Below are 25947 nucleotides of genomic sequence, written 5' to 3'. Positions count from 1 at the left end.
AATCCCAGCTACTCGGGAGGCTGAAGCAGGAGAATCACTTGAACCTGGGAGGCGGAGGTTGCCGTGAGCCAAGATTGCGCCACTGCACTGCAGCCTGGGCGACAGAACAAGACTCTGTCTCCAAAAAAAAAGAAAAAAAAGCAAATTGGATCTTTATCTTATACCATTACACAAATCAGTGCCAAGTGGATACGAGACCTAAATGTTAAGACCTGAAACCGTAAAAATCCTAGAAGAGAACATAGGGATAAGCTCTTCGACACTGACCTTGGCAATGATTTTTTGGATATCACACCAAAAGCTCAGGCTACAAAAACAAAAATAAATAAATGGGACTACATCAAACTAAAAAAAGCTTCTGTGTAGCAAAGGAAACAAGCAACAAAATGAAAAGGCAACTTACGAACTGGGAAAAAATTATTTGCAAACCACTTATCTGATAAGGGGTTAATACCCGTAACTGAAGATAAAATTAGAGAACCTGAGGATACAGCTCTGAGTAGATTACCTAGAATGGAACACAGAAAGACAAATAGAAGTTAAGATAGAAGATAGAATGAGAAGGTCCAGTATACAACATACATAGGATAAAAGGAGAGAAGAGGGAAGGGCACTTCCAGCTTCTAGTCTCTCTACGAGAGAAAATGACAATGACAATGACTGCAATTTCCAGGATATGAATTTCCCAGTGTAAGAAAGCAAGGTCCCAAACAAGATAAATTAATAGAAACCTACATCTAGATGTATGTTGTGAAGTAAAACTGGAGAACACCAAGGATAAACATGAGATCTTAAAAGCTAAAAGCTTCCAAGAGAAAAGACCAGTTTTTAGAAAGGAATGACCAGTAAGCTGACAACATATTTTTGAAGTACAGTATAAGACATTGAACTAAAATCCTTATTTTTATTTTTAAATTATTACATGTTTTTTTGAGATGGAGGTCTCACCTTGTTGCCCAGGCTGGAGTGCAGTGATGTGATCATGGCTTACTGCAGCCTCTACCTCCTGGGTTCAGCTCCTCAGCCTCCTGAGTACCTGGGACTATAAGCATATGCCATGATGCCCACACATGCCATGAAGCCCACCTAATTTTTTTAAATTTTTGGTAGAGATGGAGTCCCACTGTGTTGACCAGGCTGGTCTCAAACTCTTGGGCTCAAACGATCCTCTCACCTCAGCCTCCCTAAGTGTTGGTATTATAGGCATGAGCCACTGTACTCAGGCTCCAATATTTAAATTCAAAGAGAAAGTAACTTTTGACCTGGAATTCTGTGCCTACCTGAACAATCCTTGAGGTCAGGAGTTCGAAATGAGCCTGGCCAACATGGTGAAACCCCATCTCTACTAAAAATACAGAAATTAGCTGGGCATGGTGGCACATGCCTGTAGTCCCAGCTACTTGGGAGGCTGAGGCACAAGAATCGCTTGAACCCAGGGGGCAGAGGCTGCAGTGAGCTGAGATCGTGCCACTGCACTCCAGCCTGAGTGACAGAGTGAGATTCCATCTCAAAAAAAAAAAAAAAGAAAAAAAAAAAGAAACTACTTAAGTGTATACTTCAGGAGGAAGAAAATGAAAGGAATATAAATATAAGAAAGAATGGTAAATAAAGACAATTCATTTCAGTTAGCATTGGCTTTTTAGAACAATAGTAATAATGATTAATTTGGGTAGTTTTATGGGTTTTTGTTAAGATGGAGTCTTGCTCTGTCACCCAGGCTGGAGTGCAGTGGAGTGATCTCGGCTCACTGCAAGCTCTGCCTCCCAGGTTCACGCCAATCTCCTGCTTCAGCCTCCTGAGTAGCTGGAACTACAGGCACCCACCACCACACCTGGCTAAATTTTTGTAGTTTTTAGTAGAGACAGGGTTTCACCGTGTTAGCCAGGATGGTCTTGATCTCCTGATCTCATGATCTGCCCACCTCGGCCTCCCAAAGTGCTGGGATTACAGGCGTGAGCCACCACACCCAGCCTGAACCTGAGATTTCTTTATTAGGTAGGGGTCTCTCAAGGAGGCTATAACATCTGAAAAGAAACTTCTCAAAGTTAAGCTTTCTGGATTGCCACAGATTAGTAAAGATCAAATATGAATTCACTCAAAAATCATCAAACGTGCAAGGACATAAACCAGGTAACTGAGAACTGGCAGAAATAATACAGTCAACTCAATAAATGCAGGGGAAAAAAGTATTTGATTAAATCCAGCACGTCATACATTTTGACCAAAAATGAATAAAAATGGGCTTCCCTAGCATATGTAGACTTTTAGAACTTAACTGTGTATAGTATAGATCATCATTGCCCAAATTCTAGACTGGTCACTACCTGGTGCACATGTGTAATTGGTATGAATAGCATTGCAGAGACTTTGGAAACTGAACTGACACTGGAACCCACAGAAGGCTGATCAGAACTTGTGACCTGGACACAACCGGATTGATACCTTCTAAAACAAGAATATAGGCTAGGTCTGTCGCCCATGCCTGTAATCCCAGCACTTTGGGAGGCTGAGGTGGGAGGACTGCTTGAGTCCAGGAATTTAAGACCAATCTGTGTAACATAACGAGATCCCGTCTCTACAAAAAATACAAAAATTAGCTAGGTATGGTGGTGTGCACCTGTAGTCCCAGCTTCAGGAGGCTGAAGGCAGAGAAGCAGGAGGTTGATGTTTCAGTGAGCCATGATTATGCCATGCACTCCAACCTGAGCGACAAAGCGAGTCCCTGTCTCAAATATACATATGCACATGCAACAAGAATATAAAACATTTTTTATAGTATTTAAACAAGACCCAGAGTCTGATAGCATAATATTGAAAGTGTCCAAAATTACTTGGTATCAAAGAACAAGGAAAAATCTCAACTTGCACAGCAAAAGACTATTGACAGAAGCCAACTCCTAGATGATACAAATGTTGGAATTATATGACAAAGACTTTAAAGAAGCTATTATTTAACTTTTCCAACAAGTAAGTGAATTTTCTTGAAGGGTATAAACTCTCAGCCAAAAATAGAGGATGTAAAGAGAATAAAATAGAGATTTCAGAGCCAAGAAACACAGTAACAGAGATAAAACCTCACTGGATGGGTTCAATAGTAGAATGGAAGTGAGAGAAAAAACAGTCAACTTTGATGATTATTCAATGGATATTATCCAATCTGAACATAGAAAAGCGTGATTGGAAAACTGTCTAATTCTCAGGGACCTGTGAGACAATACCTAAAGATCTAAGATTTATGTCATTAGAGTCACAGAAAGAGAGGAAAAAAGTATAGTGCAGAAAAAATACTTGAAGAAATAATGGCTGAAAAATTACCAAATTTGGTGAAAGATGTAAACCTACAGGTTCAGAAATGTCAGCAAACTCTAAACAGGATAAACACAAATAAATCATTGCCCAGACTTACCATAATCAAGCTGCTGAAAACTAAAGAAAAATCTTATGAGTAGCCAGTGAAATGGCACATTACTTAGAAGAGAACAATGTGAATAACTACAGAGTGCTCATCAGAAACTATGGAGGTGAGAAGAAAATGGAATAGCATTTTTAAAGTGCCAAAAGAAAAAAGAAGTATCTCCTGGGTTTAGGCACCCAAAATAAAAAGAAAATAAAAAAAAGATCAACCCAAAATTCTGTGTCTACTGAAAACATCCTTCAGACTTGGAGGCCAAATAAATATTCTCATGGAGGAAACTAAGGGAAATCATTGCCAGCAGACCTGCTATAAAACAACTGCTAAGAAAATTCTTAAGAGAAAGAAACTTGAAGGTAAGGAATGAAGAAACAGCATCCGGGCAAATATAATGGGTGGTTCCTCTCCTATTGAATTCCTTAAAATAGGGGTCCCCAAGCCCCAGGCCGTGGACTGGTACCTGTCTGTGGCCTGTTAGGAACCGGATTGCACAGCAGGAAGTGAGCAGCAGGTGAGCAAGCCTTAGCACCCAAGCTCTGCCTCCTGTCAAATCAGTGGCAGCATTAGATTCTCATAGGAATGTGAACCGTGTTGTGAACTGCACATGCGAGGGATCTAGGTTGCATGCTCTTCATGAGAATCTAATATCTGGTGATCTGAAGTGGAACAGTTTCATCCTGAAACCATCCCCTGACTTCCCTATCCATGGAAAAATTGTCTTCCATGAAACCGGTCCCTGGTGCCAAAAGGGTTGGGATGTAATCCCAGCTACTTGGGGGGCTAAGGCAGTAGAATCGCTTGAACCCAGGAGGTGGAGGTTGCAGTGAGCTGAGATCGTACCACTGCACTCCAGCCTGGGTGACAGAGCGAGACTCTGTCTCAATCAATCAATCAATCAATTTGACGGCTGAAAACAAATTATGAAATTCTGATGGGGTTTTTAATATATGCAGAGGCAATATATAAAACATCTACAACATAGAGAGGGAAATGTAAACAGATCTAATATGGTGGTAAGGTTTCTACATTCCACCTGAAGTGGTAAAATACTGATTCTGTGTAGACTGTGAAAAGCTAGGTATCTGTATACCCCTAGAGCAACTACTAAAAAAAACTATGCAAAAAGATTTAGTCAAATACACAGTAGATTAAATTTTGAAAAATCTTCAAATAATCCAAAATAATGCAGGTGCAGGAACACAGAAGAATTTTAAAAACAGAATAAACAGAAAGCAAATAATAAAGTGGAAGATCAGCTAATACTGAAGATGGCCTACACTCACCAAATAAAAGGCAATTGTGAAACTATAGATCAATATCCTTCATGAATATATACACAAAAAATACTCCACAAAATATTAGCAAACTAAATCCAACAATATATAAAAGGTATTATATGCCATGACCAAACAGGATTTATGCCTGAAATGCAAAATTGGTTTAGTAATTGAAAATCAATTAATGTCATACATCACATTAATAGAATCAAAACAAAAAACATATGATCATCTCAAGACACAGAAAGAGCATTTGACAAAAATCCAGTACCCTTTCATGATAAAACTGCTCAACAAACAAATAGAAGGCTGCTTCCTCAACCTGATAAAGAATATCTACAAAAAACCCACAACTAATGTCCTAATAAGAAAATAATGTGGAGATCCCCTCTCACCACTTCTAAACATTGCACTCAGGGAATTAGTCAATACATTAAATAAAAGGCATCCTGATTGGAAAGGACTAAATAAAACTTTGTACATGACATCATCTTATATATACAAAATCCTAAAGAATCTATTAAAATAGAACTAATCAACAAGTTCCAGCAAGGTTGTAGGATATAAGATCAATATAACAAAAATCAACTGTATTTCCTTATATTAGCAATGACTAATCAAAAAATGAAACTTAAAAACAATTCTATTTATAACAACAAAGTATAAAAGGTTTAACATTAAATTTATAAATTTAAATTATACTTAGATATGAATTTAACAAAAGAAACAGAACACATATACTGGAGGCCAGGCTCAGTGGCTCATGCCTGTAATCCCAACACTTTGGGAGGCCGAGGCAGGCAGTCACCTGAGGTCAGGAGTTTGAGACCAGCCTGGCCAACATGGTGAAACCCCATCTCTTCTAAAAATACAAACATTAGCCAGGCCTGGTGACTGGCACGCACCTGTAGTTCCAGCTACTCAGGATGCTGAGGCGGGATAATCCCTTGAACCTGGGAGACAGAGGTTACAGTGAGCTGAGATCGCACCATTGCACTCCAGACTGGGTGACAAGAGCAAAACTCCGTCTCAAAAAAAAAGAATACATATACTGGAAACTATAAAACCTTATTGAAAGAAATTTTAAAGGATCTAAGTAAGGCTGGGAGCAGTGGCTCACACCTGTAATTCCAGCACTTTGGGAGGTCAAGGCAGGCAGATCATGAGGTCAGGAGTATGGGACCAGCCTGGCCAATATGGTGAAACCCTATCTCTACTAAAAATACAAAAATTAGGCCGGGCGCGGTGGCTCGTGCCTGTAATCCCAGCACTTTGGGAGGCCGAGATGGGCGGATCACGAGGTCAGGAGTTTGAGACCACCCTGGCTAACACGGTGAAACCCCGTCTCTACTAAAAAAATACAAAAAGCTAGCCGGGCGAGGTGGCTGGCGCCTGTAGTCCCAGCTACTCGGGAGGCTGAGGCAGGAGAATGGCGTAAACCCGGGAGGCGGAGCTTGCAGTGAGCTGAGATCTGGCCACTGCACTCCAGCCCGGGCGACAGAGCAAGACTCCGTCTCAAAAAAAAAAAAAAAAAAAAAAATACAAAAATTAGCTGGGCGTGGTGGGCCGTGCCTGTAGTCCCCACTACTCAGGAGGCTGAGGCAGAAGATTCGCTTGAACCCAGGAGGCAGAGGTTGCATTGAGCTGAGATCGTGCCACTGTACTCCAGCCTGGGCATCAGAGTGGGGAGACTCTGTCTTAAAAAAAAAAAAAAAAAAGATCTAAATAAGTGAAAAGACATCTCATATTAATTGATCAGAATACTAAATATTAAGACAACCCCATTAAATGAGCAAGGGGGCTGGGCATGGTGACTCATGCATGTAATCCCAGCACTTTAGGAGGCCGAGGTGGGTGGATCACCTGAGGTTAGGAGTTCGAGACCAGCATGGCCAACATGGTGAAACCCCGTCTCTATTAAAAATAAAAATAAAAACATTAGCCAGGCATAGTGGTGGGCACTTGTAATGCCAGCTACTAGGGAGGCTGAGGCAGGAGAATCACTTGAACCACGAGGCAGAGGTTGTAGTGAGCCGAGATCGCACCACTGTGCTCCAGCTTGGGCCACATCAAAAAAAAGAGAAAAAAAGCAAGGGATTTGAATAAAAATTTATCCAAAGAAGATAAACAAATGACTAATAAAGCTATGAAAAAATGTTCAACATCTTTGGGAGGCCGAGACGGGCGGATCACGAGGTCAGGAGATCGAGACCATCCTGACTAACACGGTGAAACCCCGTCTCTACTAAAAACTACAAAAAACTAGCCGGGCGAGGTGGCGGCGCCTGTAGTCCCAGCTACTCGGGAGGCTGAGGCAGGAGAATGGCGTAAACCCGGGAGGCGGAGCTTGCAGTGAGCTGAGATCCGGCCACAGCACTCCAGCCTGGGTGACAGCGCGAGACTCCGTCTCAAAAAAAAAAAAAAAAAAAAAAAAAAAAAAAAAAAAAAGAAAAAATGTTCAACATCATTTATCATGAAGGGAATTGCAAATCAAAATTGTGAAATACTGCTTCAAACCGACTAGGATGACTCAAATAGAAAAAAAAGATCAATAATAAGTGTTGGTGATGATATGGAGAAATTAAAACTCTCATACGCTGCTGGTAAGAATGTAAAAAAAAAAATAGTACAGTTGCTATGGAAAACTGTCTGGCAGTTCTTCAGAATACTAAGTAACCATATGACCCACTACTTCCTATGCTAGTTATATCCCCAAGAGAAATAAAAACATACATTTATATGAAAACTTGTACATGAATGTCTATAGCAGCATCGTTAATAATAGCCAAAACATGGAAACAACCCAAATGTCCATTAAGTGATGAATGGATAAACAAAATGTGGTGTATTCATAAAATTGAATATTTTTACTTAGCAATTAAAAAGCAGTGAAGTACTAATACATGCTACAACATGGATAAACCTTGAAAATATTAAACTAAGTAAAATAAGTCATTTGCAAGAGATTGCATATTGTATGATTCCATTTATATGAAATGTCCAAAATAGACAAATTTATAGAAACAAAGTAGGCAAGTGGTTGCTTAGAGCTTGGGAGAGGAAAGAGAAGAATGAATTGACTGCTAATGGGTACCAAGTTTCTTTTAGGGGAACAAAAGTGTTCTAAGATTATAGTGGTGGTTGCATAACCCCGTTATTATACTAAAAACACTGAATTGTATGCTTAAATGAGTTAATTGTATGGTATGTGAATTATATCTCAGAGCCATTTTTCTTTAAAAAGACAAAGATTATTAGAATGGATATAAAAAATGACTCACTTCAAAAACGATCTAGCTAGTCTAAAGTAAAAAGGTGGTTAAAGACATACCATGAAAACACTAATGAAAAAAACTAACATAGCTATATTATTGTCATATAAAATAGACTTCAGAATAAGGAAAATCTGCAGAGATAAAGAGGGATATTACATAATGATAAGAGTTCACCAAGAAGACATAATCCAAATGTGTATGCATCTAACAAAAGAGCTTTATAATATATTTATCAAAAACTAGTAGGGCAGGGCCCAGTGCCTCACACCTGTGATCTCAGCCCTTCCAGAGGAAAAGGAGGGAGGATTGCATGAGCCCAGGAGTTCAAGACCAGCCAGGGCAACATAGTGAGACCCTGTCTCTTCACAAAATTAAAGTTAGCCAGACGTGGTAGTGTGTGCCTCTGGTCCCAGCTGCACAGGATTTGGAAGCTGCAATGAGCTATGATTGAGCCACTACACTCTAGCATGGCTGACAGCAAGACCCTCTCTCTAAAAAGAAACTAACAGAACTGAAAAGAGAAACAAACAGGTCCACAGTTACAGTTGATGACTTCAATAAACCTGTCTCAGGATTCATTAGAACTTGTAGTCAGGGCTGGGCGTGGTGGCTCACGCCTGTAATCCCAGCACTTTGGGAGACCGAGGCGGGCGGATCATGAGGTCAGGAGATCGAAACCATCCTGGCTAACACGGTGAAACCCCGTCTCTACTGAAAATACAAAAAAAAATTAGCCGGGCGTGGTGGCGGGCGCCTGTAGTCCCAGCTACTCGGGAGGCTGAGGCAGGAGAATGGTGTGAACCCGGGAGGTGGAGCTTGCAGTGAGCAGAGATCGCACCACTGCACTCCAGCCTGGGTGAGAGCAAGACTCCGTCTCAAAAAAAAAAAAAAAAGAACTTGTAGTCAAAAAATCAGCAAGATTATAGAAGAACCTAATGCCAGATAATATCAGAAGCCAACAAGATCTTTTTTTTTTTTTTTTCCTGAGATGGAGTCTCACTCTGTCATTCAGGCTGGAGTGCAGTATCGCGATCTCAGCTCACTGCAACCTCCGCCTTCCAGGTTCAAGCAATTCTTCTGCCTCAGCCTCCAAAGTAGCTGGGACTACAGGCACCCACCACCACGCCTAGCTAACTTTTTTTGTTTTTAGTAGAGACGGGGTTTCACTATATTGTCCAGGCTGGTCTCGAGCTCCTGTCCTTGTCATCTGTCTGCCTTGGCCTCCCAAAGTGCTGGGATTATAGGCGTGAGCTTTGCCTAATTGACATTTTTATAACACTTGACCCAGCAGCTGTAGAATGAAGAAAATCCACCAAGAAATATCACATTCTGGGTCATAACAAATCTTAACAAATTTAAAAGAACAGAAATCATGCACAGAATATTCTGTGATCATACTGGAATTAGAGTAGAATAATAGGTACAGGAAGGCCAGGCACAGTGGCTCATGCCTGTAATCCCAGCACTGTGGGAGGACAAGGTGGCCAGATTGCTTGAGCCCAGGAGTTTGGGAACAGCCTGGGCAACATAGGGAGACCTTGTCTCTACAAAAAATTACAAAACATTAGCCAGGTGTGGTGGTGCACACCTGTAGTCCCAGCCACTCGGGAGGCTGAGGTGGGAAGATCACTTGAGTTTAGGAGATCAAGGCTGCAGTGAGCTGTGATCATGCCACTGTACTCTAGCCTAGGTGACAGAGTGAGACCCTGTCTCAAAAAAAAGAAAAAAAAAACCTTTTGTGATTCTTAACCCACTGTGACCAAATGGTTCTTAAGTAGGGAATGTCTATCGAATAAGTCTCCTTATTAATATTTTCAAGCATGAATTAGTTATTTCCAGTGTGGTTCTTACAGACATTCGCAGGATTACCATGTTTTCCTTTCTGATGAGCACTCCCATCTTTACACTGAATTTGGAGTTTTCAGGTCTTGCTCTTAAGCATAGTCAGATATAAAAAGAAACACTGAGAAGCAGAGTAGGTGGCCAATTATTTGCTTTACAGTGTTGAGAAAAAAAATAAAGCCGGGCACAGTGACTCACACCTGTAATCCCAGCACTTCGGGAGGCCCAGGTGGGCAGATCACCTGAGGTCAGGAGTTCAAGACCAGCCTAACCAAAATGGTGAAACACTATCTTCACCAAAAACACAAAAATTAGCCGGGTGTGGCGGTGCGCGCCTGTAATACAGGAGGCTGAGGCAGGAGACTTGCTTGAAATTAGGAGGCAGAGGTTGCAGTGAACTGAGATTGCACCGCTGCACTCCAGCCTGGGCAACAAAAGTGAAACTCTGTCTCAAAGAAAAAAAAAAAGAAAAAAGAACTGCTAGTAGTTGTTTTTTCCTAAATCATTTAGCATTTACCAACTGTCCAGACCAAAGGTTATTTTCAGGTAGGAAAGTTCTGATTTCAGCTTCTCCATTGGCCCATGCTCAGCACAATTTATCCTATTCCAAGTACTCATTGAAGAACTTGTTTACTTGGCTGTCACTGACACCAACTGGGCTTGTAGACCCAAAATGCCATAAGGATAACAGTCATCAGCAGGATGCTGAAAATGGTTCCCATCAACACCAGGTTTTGCCTGCGCAGCACCACATAGGGCCGGCTTCACTCCAGCAGATCCATGGCGCTCAGGGCCTCTTCCTGCCCCACCAGGAGGCTGCACAGGCCAAGGCACAGCCATGGCAACGCCAGATGCAGCATCTTCCCCTGTACTTTTCTTTATACTCAGAAAGTGTTTCATAATTTAAAATGGAAAAATAAATGGGCACAGCATTCCACAGTCTCATGATAGACTGGCTGTAGGACCATGCAGGCATTGGACAGAGGTGGCTTGTGGAAAAAAAGACCATGCAGGCAGTTTGTTAAATGAATCTGGAGCTCTACTCCAGACCTACTTACTCAATCATGGCCACCAGATGGGAATCTAGATTCAACAGACCTCTCCAGAATGATTCTATTACAAAAACAGGCAGGTTTAGGAAGCACTGTGACTGTTCTACAGAAATGCCTAAAACAGAGTCCTATAGGACTGACACCTCCATTGTGCTTCCTGTGGAACTTCTCTTAATATAGTCTACAGTTGTATTAGCTCTTGGTGGGACAACAGTCCACACAAAGAAAACCAAACTGGAGAAGGATCTTCAACATGTTACAGAAGAACACATGAAAAACTGAAAGTATTTGGCCTAGAATAAGGAAGACTTGTAGCAGTTATCAAATATTGCAAAGTAGGGCACAGATATAGAATTGGGATTAGGCTTAAATTTCTTGCTATGATTCATGCCTGTAGTCCCAACACTTTAGGAGGCCTAGGTGGGAGAATCACTTGAACCCAGGAGTTCAAGAACAGCCTGGGCAAAATAGGCGCCATCTCTACTAAAAAAAAAAAAAAAAAAAAATTTAGCCAGGTATGATGGCATGTACCTATAATCCCAGCTGCTTGGGAGGCTGAGGCAGGAGGATCGCTTGAGTCTGAGAAGTCAAGGTGGGGTGAGCCATGATCATGCCACTGTACTCCAGCCTGGGCAACAGAGTGAGGCTGTCTCAAAAGAAAATAAAAAAATAATAAATAAATTTATTTAGTTTCACTGGATGGAACTAGCTTTGGACCCAAAAAAGGAAAGGTTCTAACTATTCAATAATAGAATGGTTTACTTTTTGGAAATAGTGGGTGCCATTTTTCTGGAAGTAGAGGTTGTCAGGAATGTTAGGGAATTCCTCCATGAGCTGGGAAGTTGGCATAGATAAAAGAGCCCTTTTCATTCTAAGGGCTTTCTTTTTCCTTTGTGATTCCTTTTTTGTTGTTGTTTTCACATACGTATTTCAGTTTTCTAATTTTTCTACAGTGAACATAGAATTCTTAAGCATTTCTTTTTTCTGTCTTTTTTTCAGAAGCAAACAATGCATATTGCCTACTCTTTCCTCTACCCTCAATTGTCTTTTTTTTTTTTTGAGACAGAGTCTCACTTTGTCACCCAGGCTGGAGTGCAGTGGCACAAATTGCACTCATTATAGCCTCCACCTCCCGGGTTAAAGCAATTCTCCTGCCTCAGCCTCCCAAGTAGCTGGAATTACAGGCGTGAGCAACTATGCCCAGCTAATTATTGCATTTTTAGTACAGATGGGGTTTTACCATGTCGGCCAGGCTGGTCTTGAATTCTGGACCTCAGGTGATCTGCCTGCCTTGGCCTCCCACAGTGCTGGGATTACAGGCATCAGCCACTTCGCCCATCCCCAATTGTCTTGAAAGACCTTTCTTTTTATCAAGGAATACTTTTTCCATCCCTTATTCCTGTCATTAGTGCCATTTCACCAAGTCTGAGGGATATCCATGGGATCATATTTACCTCTTGTTAAAATAAGCAATTTTATTCATCATTGATACTCTGCATTTTATAGTAGTTTTTCTTACCTACTTCGTTTGGAGAACTGTTTTATGGGTTTTTATTTTTGTTTTTGTTTCTTTTGAGACAGAGTCTCACTCTGTCACCCAGGCTGGAGTACAGTGGCACCATCTTGGCTCACTGCAACCTCCACCTTCCAGGTTCAAGCAGTTCTCTTACCTCAGCCCCCCCAAGTAGCTGGGATTACAGTCACACACCACAATGTCCAGCTAATTTTTGTATTTTTGGTAGGGATGGGGTATCACCATGTTGACCAGGCTGGTCTCCAAACTCCTGATCTCAAGTGATCTGCCCACCTCAGCCTCCCAAAGTGCTGGGATTACAGATGGGAGCCACCATGCCCGGCCCTCTTTACTCTTTAATATGTAATCAGCCTGGAGCACGTCATTATAATAATATGTGCTAAATAAAAGGATTCTTTGGAATAATAGTTTAAATGTCTGGTAAATTATTGTTTAACTTTTTTTTTTTTTTTTTTTTTTGACGAACTCTCACTCTGTCGCCCAGGCTGGAGTGCAGTGGTGCAACCTTGGCTCACTGCAACCTCTGTCTCCTGAATTCAAGCAATCCTCCTGCCTCAGTCTCCCAAGTAGCTGGGATTACAGGTGCCCGCCACCATGCCCAGTTTATTTTTGTATTATTAGTAGAGACAGGGTTTCACCGTATTGGCCAGCCTGGTCTCGAGCTCCTGACCTTGTGATCCGCTGGTCTTGGCCTCCCAAAGTGATGGGATTACAGGCATGAGCCACCACTCCTGGCCGATTATTGTAACTTTTACCTGAGATTGAAAAAGTTTTAGAAATTTCTTTTTGTGGCCGGGCATGGTGGCACATGCCTGTAATCCCAGCACTTTGGGAGGAGGAGATGAGTGGATCACTTGAGGCCAGGAGTTCAAGACCAGCCTGGCCAACATGGTGAAACCTCGTGTCTACTGAAAATACAAAAATTAGCTGAGTGTGGTGGCTTACGCTTTTGGTCCCAACTACTTGGGAGGCTGGAGCACAAGAATCTCTTAAGCCAGGGAAGCAGAGGTTGCAGTGAGCTGTGATGGCACCACTGTACTCCAGCCTGGGTGACAGAGCAAGATCTTGTCCCAAAAAAAAAAAATTTTTCTTTTTGTGAAGTCATTCACATTACCAATGTTTAATAGAGTTCTGTTTTTTTACAGAAAAATTTTGAAAGACTTATCTTCTGAAGATACACGGGGCAGAAAAGGAGACGGAGAAAATTCTGGAGTTTCTGCTGTCACTTCTATGTCTGTTCCAACTCCCATCTATCAGACTAGCAGCGGACAGTACAGTATGTATAGGAATCAATTTCCACATTATAAACACACAAAACCTGACTTTTCTGTAGAAAGACATGGTGTTAGAAAAACTGTCATACTTTAATAGTGATGATTATTAAAGGATGTTTTCAGCCAGGAATAATGCAAAGTACTGTTTCGCATTATTTCATTTAATCCTTACAACAACTTTGTGATATAGGCAGTTATCAATGTATGAGGGAACTGAGACCTACATCATTAGATACGGTTTTGTTTTGAGACAGAGTCTCTGCTCTTGTCGCCCAGGCTGGATGCAGTGGCACGATCTTGGCTCACTGCAACCTCTGCCTCCTGGGTTCAAGTGATTCTCCTGCCTCAGCCTCCGGAGTAGCTGGGATTACAGGCGTGTGCCACCATGCCTGGCTAATTTTTGTATTTTTAGTAGAGAGGGGGTTTTACCATATTGGCTAGACTGGTCTCGAACTTCTGACCTCAGGTGATCCACCCACCTTGGCCTCCCAAAGTGCTGGGATTACAGGCTTGAGCCACTGTGCCCGGCCTTATTTTGTTCCTTCTTATATCTATGTAGTTCCATACATAATTGCTGTATAGTAGTATAATTCTTTTCAGAACATTCCTGGCTTTTGTTTTTTTTTTTTTGAGATGGAGTTTCGCTCTGTTGCCCAGGTTAGAGTGCAGTGCCATGATCTCGGCTCACTGCAACCTCCATCTCCTTGGTTCAAGTGATTTTCCTTCCTCAGCCTCCCAAGTAGCTGGGATTATAGGTGTGCACCACTTTGCTTGGCTAATTTTTGCATTTTTAGTAGAGACGGGGTTTCACCATGTTGGCCAGGTTGGTCTCGAACTCTCCTGACCTGAAGTGATTCACCCACCTCGGCCTCCCAAAGTGCTGGGATTACAGGCGTGAGCCACCACGCCCGGCCCCTGCCTATTCGTTAAAAATATTTGTTGTTTGATTTAAATACAGTAAAAGTCACTCTTTGGGGAGTTTTAAGTCTATGAGTTTTGACAAACGTGTAGAATAGTATAATACCACCAATCAAGATTGAGTTCTATCACCCTAAGGAATTTACTTGTGCTGCCTATTTGTTGTCTCCCGCTCCACTCCTAACATTAATCTTTAAGTTTCATTCAGTCTTGCCACAAAATATATGTCCCATCTGACTACCTCTTGCCATCTCCAAGCACCACCAGCTTAGTTTAGGCTGTCATCTGAATTACTGGAGTAGGCATCCCATTGGTCATCTTGCTTCCATTCTTGCCCTAATAATCAGTTTTCCATACTGTGGCCAAAGTGATTTATTTAAGATGTCAACTAGATCACATCGTTCCTGCTCAAAGTCCTCTAGTGACATTTTATCACACTTAGAATAAAATCCAGATCTTACAAGGCATTACATTTAGGATCTGCCTACCACTCTGACCTCATCTCCTGCCACTTGATGGCATTCCGACCGCCCCAGACTTCCTAACTGAACCTCAGACACACGAGCTTGTTTCTGCTTCAGCATCTCTGGAGTTGTCATTGCTCATGCCTGGCATGTGCTTCCCCCAGATCCTTATGTGGCTTGCATCCTACACCCCTGCTCTGCTTAAGTGTCACCTCCACAAAGAGACCACTCTTTTTTTTTTTTGAGGCGGAGTCTTGCTCTGTCGCCCGGACTGGAGTGCAGTAGCCAGATCTCAGCTCACTGCAAGCTCCGCCTCCCGGGTTTACGCCATTCTCCTGCCTCAGCCTCCCGAGTAGCTGGGACTACAGGCGCCCGCCACCTCGCCCAGCTAGTTTTTGTATTTTTAGTAGAGACGGGGTTTCACCGTGTTAGCCAGGATGGTCTCGATCTCCTGACCTCGTGATCCGCCCGTCTCGGCCTCCCAAAGTGCTGGGATTACAGGCTTGAGCCACCGCGCCCGGCGAAACCACTCTTTTTCAAACTTGTGGCTCCTCCCTTTAGTTTTCCTTAATCTCCTATATTTTTCTTTATAGCATTTACATATAATTACGTTAGTACACATTAGTTTAATTATAGACTGTATGTATGTAAGTACAGATTAGCTTATTTATGATCTGTTTTCCCTACTAGAATATAGCATCCTTAAGGGAAAGAACCTTATTTGTTTCATTCACAACTACATCCTTGACATATAGGACCCGGCATATAGTAGGCTTTCAGTTAAGTTTGTTATGAATAAATTAATTTAGAATATATGTATAGGATATCTTTTAAGAAACTGGGGGCCAGGCCCGGTGGTTCATGCCTGTAATCTCAGTATGTTAAGAGGCTGAGGCTGGAGGATTGCTTGGAGCCACATTCAGGACCAGCCTTGGCAACATAGCAAGACTGCATCTCCACAGAAAAATGAGAAAAAAAAAAAAAAAGAGCCGGGCATCATGATACATGACTAGTCCCATCTACTCAGGAAGCTGAGATGGGATCTCTTGAGCCTGGGAGGTCGAAGTTACCGTGAGCCTTGATCATACCACTGCACTCCAGCCTGGGCAACAGAGCAAGACCAATCTCAGAAAAAGAAAGAAAAGAAAGAAAGAAAAAGAAAGAAACTGGGAGCAATGGTTGCAAGGAAAGAAGCTTGGGAGCAGAGATCAGAGGTAGTGGGGAGGTTCACATGTTATCACTGAAATAAGTGTAGTACAAACTAGTATTTAGGGCAGCATGGGCCAGTAGAGCTTTGTATGATAATGGAAATGTTTTATGTCTGCATTGTCCCAGAATAGTAGCCACTAAAGCGTGTGTGACTATTGAGTGCTTGAAATACGGCTGGTGGAGAAACTGAAATTTTAATTTTGTTTAATTTTAGTTAATTTAAATAGCCACATGGGGCTAATGGCTACCCTATCAGACAGCTCAGTTTTAGAATAAATACAGCACATTAACAGGTAAATACACATGTTAGGAACAGGAAGATATGTTGCAAAATGAAAATATGTATTAACATACTAATATCAAAACATTTGCATCTACAGGTATGTATTTTGATATATTAGGTTGGTGTAAAAGTAATTGTGGTTTTTGCCACTGAACATAATGGCTAAAGTATATTCAAGTCTGATACTGATAAAGTCTGTATAAGCACAGGAAAATAATGGGAAACGTGCACCAAAAATAATAATTATCTCAGGATGGGGGTGGGGGGGACAGTGAAATAGAGATAGATAATGGGACCTTTAATTTTATTGATGTTTATACTTATATAAATACGTGTGTGTGTATGTGTGTGTGTATATATATATATATATAAAATAATGTGTTGCAGGGAAAAAGATTGAAACTAATTGCTAATATAACTTCACAGCAAATCTCTGAGCCTGTTATGGTGGATCACGCCTGTAATCCCTGCACTTTGGGAGGCCAAAGTGGGAGGATCACTTGATTTCAAGACCAGCCTGGGCAATATAGGGAGCCCCTATCTCTATAAAAAATTTAAAAATTAGCTAAGCATGGTCATGTGCATCTATAGGTCCAGCTCCTTGGGAGGCTGAGGTGGGAGGATTGCTTGAGCCCAGGAGGTAGAGTGCAGTGGTGAACCAGGACCACGCCACTGCACTCCAGCTAATAAATATTGTGAAACTCATAAATTAAAATTGGGGCAGTTGGGGAGGGATAATTATGAACGTGTGAAAAAAATATTTTTCCATCAAAATATACACATATACATGTATTTTGGCTTCGTGGTAGCCAAAACATAAAAGGAAAAAAAAGTTACATAACTGTAATCCAAAAAGAGAGTACAGAGATGAGGCATTCAGTTCTGAAGATTATATGGGAATTGAATAATGCTAAAATGTTTTCTATTTGGTCATGCCTTACGGGCATTTAAGGGCTGAGGAGAAAGGATGAACACAGGTATAATTCAGTGAACAAATGTTTGTGGGGAGCTAAGTAGTGTTTTCTACACAATGGCTTTCTGCTATCTTTATTAGTGGTTTTCACTAGGAAGTAAATGAATAGATTACATTTCTTAACTATCATTTAAGTAAATATCTTAATAACGTAATACATTTAACAGTGGTACCAATGGAGCTAAGAAACTATAAAAATGACTTATTTTCTCATTATATAACCTTTTATTCTATTGAATTTTTTTCCATAAGCACATTATCTATTCAGAAATATTTTGAAGTAATAACCTTTATAATGCTTTTGACTCAAAATTACAAAGTATGTTTATGTTTCCTTTTTATTTTTTCTTAAAAATTAACTATCATGGGGCCAAGCGCAATGGCTCATGCCTGTAATCCCAGCACTTTGGGACGCTGAGGCGGGTGGATCACCTGGGGTCAGGAATTCGAGACCAGCCTGGCCAACATGGAGAAACTCTGTCTCCACTAAAAATACAAAAATCAGCTGGGTGTGGTGGCGCACACCTGTAATCCCAGCTCCTTGGGAGGCTGAGGCACAAGAACAGCTTGAACCCAGGAGGCAGAGGTTGCAGCGAGCTTAGATTGTGCCACTGCACTCCAGCCTGGGCAGTAGAGTGAGACTCCACCAAAAAAAGAAAAAAAAATGCTGTTTTATTCCTTTTACATGTAGTTCACCTAAAGTAGTCAGCAGTTACCAAGTAGAACTGCATTCATACCTGTTTTAGTAAATAGTGTTTGTGGGCTTTTTGCCACTCCTTTGAATTAGTGTATTGTATAACCTTACAATAGCTGTTTTCTCTCTTTGATTAAAGTTGCCATTGCCCCAAATGGAGCCTTACAGTTGGCAAGTCCAGGCACAGATGGAGTACAGGGACTTCAGACATTAACCATGACAAATTCAGGTAGTACTCAGCAAGGCACAACTATTCTTCAGTATGCGCAGACCTCTGATGGACAGCAGATACTTGTGCCCAGCAATCAGGTGGTTGTACAGAGTAAGTATGCTTTCTGTCTACAGAAAATCTCCTAACACTCTCAGAGACACTTTACCAACTAACTCATTCACTCTTGTTTGCCTTCTAGCTGCATCAGGAGATATGCAAACGTATCAGATCCGAACTACACCTTCAGCTACTTCTCTGCCACAAACTGTGGTGATGACATCTCCTATGACTCTTACCTCTCAGACAACTAAGACAGATGACCCCCAATTGAAAAGAGAAATAAGGTTAATGAAAAACAGGTAGGTAGTAAAATCATACTACCAGAATGGGTCATGTTTTTACAAATCTCAGAACATAACCAGATGTTAACTGGAACTGTATACAGTCATGGGCTCCATGACAATGTTTGAGTAAACAATGGACCACATATATGAATGATGGTGGTCCCATAAAATGATAATGGAGCTGAAAAAGTCCTATGGTAATGTCATAGTGCAACACATTACTCACGTTTGTGGCAACGCTGGTATAAACAAACCTATTGTGCTGCCAGTCATGTAAAAGTGTAGCACATACAATTATATATAGAACATAATGTTTGATACTATAATAAGTGAATATGTTACTGGTTTATGAATTTACTATATTTTAGCATTAAAGTGTGTATGCCTTCTACTTATTTTATTTTATTTTTTTTAAGTTAACTGTAGGCCAGGCATGGTGGCTCATGCCTGTAATCCCAGCACTTTGGGAGGCTGAGGCGGGCAGATCATGAGGTCAGGAGATCGAGACCATCCTGACTAACACAGTGAAAACCTGTCTCTACTGAAAATACAAAAAAATTAGTCGGGCATGGTGGTGGCCACCTGTAGTCCCAGCTCCTCGGGAGGCTGAGGCAGGAGAATTGCATGAACCCAGGAGGCGGAGCTTGCAGTGAGCCGAGATTGTGCCACTACACTCCAGCCTGGGCAACAGAGTAAGACTCCGTCTCAAAAAAAAAAAAAGTTAACTGTAAAACAGCCACCAGGCAGTCCCTACAGTAGGTATTCCAGAAGAAGGCATTGTTATCATAGGAGATACCAGTTCCCTGTGTGTTATTGCCCCTAAAGAGCTTCCAGTGGGATAGGGTATGGAGGTGCAAGACAGTGATATTGATGATCCTGACCCTAGGCTAGTTAGCCTAGGCTAATGTTTGTGTTGGTGTCTTAATTTTTAACAAAAAAGTTCAAAAAGTAGAGAAGTTATATTTGGTTTTTGTGGGGGTTTTTTAAGACAAGGTCTCACTCTGTCACCCACAGTGGAGTGCAGTGACACAGTCTTGGCTTACTGCAACCTCTGCCTCCCAGGCTCAAGTGAACCTCCCAGCTCAGCCTCCCAAGTAGCTGAGACTACAGGTGTATACCACCACATCCAGCTAATTTTTTTTGTTTTTGGTAGAGATGGGGTTTTGCCATATTGCTTAGGTTGGTCTCAGACCTGGGCTCAGGTGATCCATCCACCTGCCTCAGCCTCCCAAAGTGCTGGGATTACAGGCATGAGCCACTGCGCCCAGCCTAAAAAAATTTAAAATTAGCTAGTACAATCACTATGAAAACCAGTATGGAGATTTCTCAAAAAACTAAAAATAGAAATCTACCCAAAGGAAATCAGTATATCAAAGGGATACCTGTACTCATAAGTTTACTTGCAGCACTATTCACACACAATAGCTAATAGCATCAAACTCTGTGTCCATCAGTGGATAAATGGATAAGAAAGAATTAAATCACGTCGTTTGCAGCAACATAGATGGAACTGAAGGTCATTATCTTAAGTGAAATAAGCCAGGCACAAAAAGAAAAATATGACATTCTCACTTATATGTGGGAGCTAAAATATTTGAACACATGGTAGTAAAGAGTGGAAAAATAGGGCCGGGCATGGTGGCTTATGCCTGTAATCCCAGCATTTTGGGAGGCCAAGGCGGGAGGATCGCTTGAGCCCAGGAGTTCAACACAAGCCTGGGCAACATACCCATTGCTACAAAAAAAAAAAAGGCATGGTGGCGTGTGCCTAAAATCCCAGCTACTCGGGAGGCTGAGGTGGGAGGATTGCTTGAGCCCAGGGGGTTGAGGCAGCATGATTGCACCACTGCACTTCAGTCTGCGCTACAAAGCAAGATCCTATGTCAAGCAAAAAGAGAGAATGGAAAAATAGATAACAGAGACTGGGAAGGGTGAGGGGCAAGGAGGAGGATGAAAAGAGTTAAAGGGTACAAACCCATACACAGTAAAATAAAAGGAATAAATTCAGTGTTTCATAGCAGAGTAGGATGGCCATACTTAACCAAAACCTATTAATACTCAAGTGATGGACACCCTAAATGCCCTGACTTGACCAGTACACGTTATATACATGTAACAGATTTTCTCATGTACTCCATAAATATGCACAAAAACATTTTAATAGAAAAAAAACATACAGGCCAGGCGTAGTGGCTCACAAATGTAATTCCAACATTTTTGGAGGCCAAGGCGGGAGGATGACTTGAGCCCAGGAGTTTGAGACCAACCTAGGCAACATAGGGAGACCCCATCTCTTAAAAAAAATTTAAAACATTAGCCAGATGTGGTAGAGGCAGGAGAATCACTTGAACCCGGAGGCAGAGGTTGCAGTGAGCCGTGATCACGCCATTGTACTCCAGCTTGGGCGGCAGAGCAAGACTCTGTCTCAAAAATAAAACAAAAAAAAAACCACACACACAAGTAGTTAATAATCATATAAAAGACTACTCAACCTTATTAGTAATCAAAGAAATGCACATTAATGCTACACACTTAGATATGCTTTATACCCACCCAATTGGCAAAAATTTTAAAATCTAACCAAGAGTTGGCAAGGATTTGGAACAATGGTCAAGAATTCATAGATACTACTATAGGAGTGAAAACTGGTGCAGCCATTTTGGAAATTAGGCCTTATCTTGTACAGTTGACTTGAGTATTCTCTGTGACCCACCTGTTTTAGTCTGTGTGACTGAGAGAAACTTGCAGGAAGTGTGTATAAGAATTTTCATAGCAGCAAAAAATCAGGAAACAACCTTAAGATTCATTGATCAGAATAGGTACATATTGAACCTAAACATAAAAATAGGGGGAAAAAAGAATAGGTATATAAATTGCGACTGTATTTATACAATGGAATGTTTATCTGTAATGACTGAATGAATAATCATTTCAACATGAATAAATCTTAGAAAATTTGAAAAAAAAGCAAGTTGCAACAGAATACACAAAGTATGATATAATTTTAGAAGATAAACTAAATGATAGGCAGTTTTTGGGTCATATACGTATGTACTACAACTATAAAAATAAGAAATGAGATGTCACATGGCAAAAATTATAAAGTGGTAATACTGTCCATTGGGCATATAAGGAAAGGGGTACCTCACATACATTACTGGGGGAAATACGGAGTTTTATGGTATCTACTTGCCCCACATTTCTACTTGTATGTGACAAAAGATAATGTAAACAAACTTAAAAATTTAAGTCTGTTAACTGGGAAATATATTTGCAACTTTTATATACAGAGAAATAATTACAAGATGTATAGATTATATAAAGATTTATTTCTGTAAATAAGAGACCTAACAGAAGGAAACTGGTCTGTGAAATACGGCCTTGTAAACTTGAAGTTATTCCAAACTTTATGCATAATCAGGGAAATGTTAAAGCAATGAGGTTCACTTTTTGTCAGCCACTAAACTGACAACCATTTTAAAATGTTCATAACAAGCACTCTCCTGTACTGCCTGTGGGAATGTAAATGGTACAGATACTCTGAAGGACAATTTGGCATGTCTTTTTTTCCCCTTTTTTCTTTCTAGTTTGACTCTGGGAATTTTTCCTTCCTTCACCCCCCCCCACCCCCCCATTTCTCTGTACTTCAATGGATATAAGTTGGCACTATCTCTTGACTTTAAGTGAGTATAGTTTGTGATCCTGCAAGAAATACATGTGTAGAAATACATGTAAAGAATGGAGGCTGAGCGGGTGGCTCACGCCCATAATCCCAACACCGTGACCAGGAATGAGACCAGCCTAGGCAACATACTGAGACCTCATCTCTAGAAAAATAAAATTAGCTGATGTGGTGGTGTGCACCTGTAGTCCCAGCTACTTGGGAGGCTGAAGTGGGAGGAAATCTTGAGCCCAGGAGGTCAAGGTTGCAATGAGCCGTGATTGTGCCATTGCACTCAGCCTGGGTGACAGAGTAAGACCCTGTCTCAAAACGAAGAAAAAAGAAAAAGAATGTTTACTGGAAGCCACTTAAAAATCTGTTAACTCCAACAGAGCTTAAAGGTAAAAATAAATAAATAAAAGTATTTTTGTGAGAGGATAGATTTTGTACAGTGCTTTTAAAAGGAGAGATGTGTACTTAAAAAGCAAGCTGCAAATAGTATCTACATATATAGCATGAAAATCTTAAAATAGTACTTTTTTTTTTTTTTTTTTTTTTGAGAGTCTTGCTCTGTTGCCTAGGCTGGAGTGCAGTGGCGCGATCTTGGCTCACTGCAACCTCCGCCTCTCAGCTTCAAGTGATTCTCCTGTGTCAGCCTCCCAAGTAGCTGGGATTACAGGCATGTGCCACCGTGGCTAATTTTTGTATTTTTAGTAGAGATGAGGTTTTGCCATGTTGTCCAGGCTGGTCTCGAACTCCTGACCTCAGGTGACCTGCCCGCCTTGGCCTCCTAAAGTGCTGGGATTACAGGCATGAGCCACCACGCCTGGCCAATACTTCCTGTTTCTATATGTATATAAACTTACATATGACTTCACAGAAATATTTTAAGAGAACATGCATAGAACTGAGTATTTGCTCAAGCATTGTTTGTAATTTGAACTTAAATAAAAGAAGTAATGTGTCAGAAGTTAACCAGAGGACCCATAATTTTACTTTTTGGTATTTATTCAAGAGAAATGAAACCTGTCTACAAAAAGACTGGCACAAAAACGTGCCTATGCATCTAACCCTAGAAACAGCCCAAGAGACTGGATAAACAAATGGTGGTTATATTCATACAGTGGAATATGTCCAGCAATGTAAAGGAACAACCCCCCACGCAGCAACATGGATGAACCTCAGATGTGCTGAGTGAAGGGACACCAGATACGAGAGTACGTAGTGCATGACACTCTTACATGAGGTTCTAGAATATGAAAAAAACTAATCTCTGGTGATAAAAATCAAAACAATAGTTGCTTGGAAGGGGACTGACTAGGAAGGGGCATGAGGGAACTTTCTAGGACAGTGGGAATGTTCTGTTTTCTTGACAGGTGTGGGTTATATAGGTACACACAATTGCCAAACTGACTGAATTCTACACTTAAGATCTGTGTGTTCACTATGTGTAGATGATATTTTAAAGAGAAAAAAAGGTGACCACGGAAAATTACTGAAGAACATTTACCATTTAAAGAACATGAAGTTTTTTCTAACAATGTTTTTTTAATGCTCATATTTAGAGAAGCTGCTCGAGAATGTCGCAGAAAGAAGAAAGAATATGTGAAATGCCTGGAAAACCGAGTTGCAGTCCTGGAAAATCAAAATAAAACTCTAATAGAAGAGTTAAAAACTTTGAAGGATCTTTATTCCAATAAAAGTGTTTGATTCTTAAGAAAGAAAATATTTTTGTGAACTTGCATAAAAATTAAATGGATTTCTTAGTGGAGTTTTATAAATTAAAAGGTCAAAAGTGAAGCTTTTTATTTAGGCTTTTCCAACTCAAGGATAACTATCTTATGCACGATATCTAGTGACAGAAGGAGAAAGTGAAAAATGACCTCAAGGAAACTGCGGGCACAACTGGAAGCTTTGTAGAAATTAAACATATTCAAGGAGCAAGAAATGAACTTTCAGCAGTCTAAATTTTCTAAATAACCAATAGTTGCCAATCCAAAATGGCAGAGAAGATGAAATTTGATAAACTGAATTTTTAAAAGTAAATCAATTTACCCTACAGGATTGCATTTCTGTTTGCTGAAATTTACCTTTTTTTAGTTATATGTGTGTGTGTGTGTGTTTCTGCCAATGAATTCTAAATTACAAAGGTAAGAGAAAGCCTAGTACATTACTAAATAGATAAAGTGTGTGTTCTGATTATGTATACTTGTTCTAGTGTCAAGTCTTTTTAAGTGGGTTTTTTAAAGTTTGTTTATTGGACTTGAATGGATTTTTGAGAGGGGGTTAATTATTTTTAAGATCTTATCCTAAAAGGCATCTAAGGTACATGAATGGAGTATGGTGATTTTGTAACATTTTTTATCAGAATGGAAAAAGAACTGTTTAAAAGTTTGATACTTTTAAATAGTTGGTTTTTTTTGCTTACTCTGGTAATGGTGATTTTCTACAAATACATAATAAATTGTTCTTTTGATTCTATATTCTGTATGCAGTTGAATATCCATTACTTATTCTGCTGTGCTTTAATAGAATGGAATGTTTACAGGCCCTTAAAATATTATTTTTTAAAAACCTTCTGAAGATGCATACCAAAGTTTTTCCAAGCAGATTTTATAATCAATTTAATAATGTAAGGTTTATCAGATTCTATTATAGTTATTAAGGCAATTTTATGTTAGAGACTATTTTGTAATGTAGTGAATGGTACCTTTATAAGAAAAGTGACTGCCAATATATTTTTATAGCTGATCTTTATAAATTCTAATGTTGAGTTTTTAATGATTATTTTAAATGTTTATATAGTTTAGTAAAATTTGCATCGCAAAGTATCATTTTTATATTATAGGAAGTAAAGTTTTCAGATTGGCTAATACTTGCTTTGTAAATTTTGTATGCAGTTTATCTAAAATTCAGAAATACTGTCAGTACACCAGTGTTTAACATCTGTATTTCCAATTTGTATACAGTTTAAAATTGTACTGCAGAACTGTTGTGTGCTTCTTACACAGTATGTATCATATTGTTGTCTGTGAAATTAAAGGATATTTGATAGTCTACCGAATGTAAAATATAATGCTTGGTATATGAATGATGAGCTTGCTGGTGGCCATACTGTTAATTATCCTAATACTATGTAGAAATCTTAACTGATACATTTGTGTTTGATCCTCCTGATGAAATTTCTCATTAAAAGGGTCTTTTAAAATGGGACTCTGTTGACTTGACAGCACTTTAAGAAAAGAAAAAAAAAACTTTGATCACCAGGGGGATTACTTACACCACTTACTACTTTGTGTAAAGCCAGAATCTCAAACTGATGGCCCATTAGGCCTAAAATATGGGAGGTATGAGGTCACTGGGTTATGTCAAAAGACTGTTTCAACAGATATTATTGGGTAGACACCATGCTTGTCTACAACAGGTAGCCTAGCTCTTAGTGCCTTAACAGCTCGACATCTGCAAATATTTGTAAACTGCTGTCTTCAGACTTCTGGTGTAGGGCCTTGCTCACTGGACCCAGT

General features: G+C 40.3%; 1 protein-coding gene across 9 annotated transcripts in view; it reads left to right on the top strand.

Annotated features, from left to right (window-relative positions):
* The window catches only part of ATF1 (activating transcription factor 1), a 61249-nt gene extending 35613 nt beyond the window's left edge, over positions 1-25636 (top strand). For all 9 annotated transcript variants that reach the window (XM_033222089.1, XM_033222092.1, XM_033222085.1 and 6 more), the window contains 4 exons: positions 13538-13668; positions 18347-18529; positions 18618-18777; positions 23989-25636. In XM_033222089.1, coding sequence (XP_033077980.1) covers positions 13538-13668; positions 18347-18529; positions 18618-18777; positions 23989-24133 — 619 coding nt within the window. In that variant the 3' untranslated portion in view covers positions 24134-25636. The remainder of the gene's footprint in view (positions 1-13537; positions 13669-18346; positions 18530-18617; positions 18778-23988) is intronic.
* The last annotated feature ends 311 nt before the right edge of the window (positions 25637-25947 follow it).

This window comes from Trachypithecus francoisi, unplaced genomic scaffold (assembly GCF_009764315.1).
Source record: "Trachypithecus francoisi isolate TF-2019V2 unplaced genomic scaffold, Tfra_2.0 Lachesis_group11, whole genome shotgun sequence".
Lineage (NCBI taxonomy): Eukaryota > Metazoa > Chordata > Mammalia > Primates > Cercopithecidae > Trachypithecus > Trachypithecus francoisi.
This window is presented reverse-complemented; position numbering and strand designations above follow the sequence as displayed.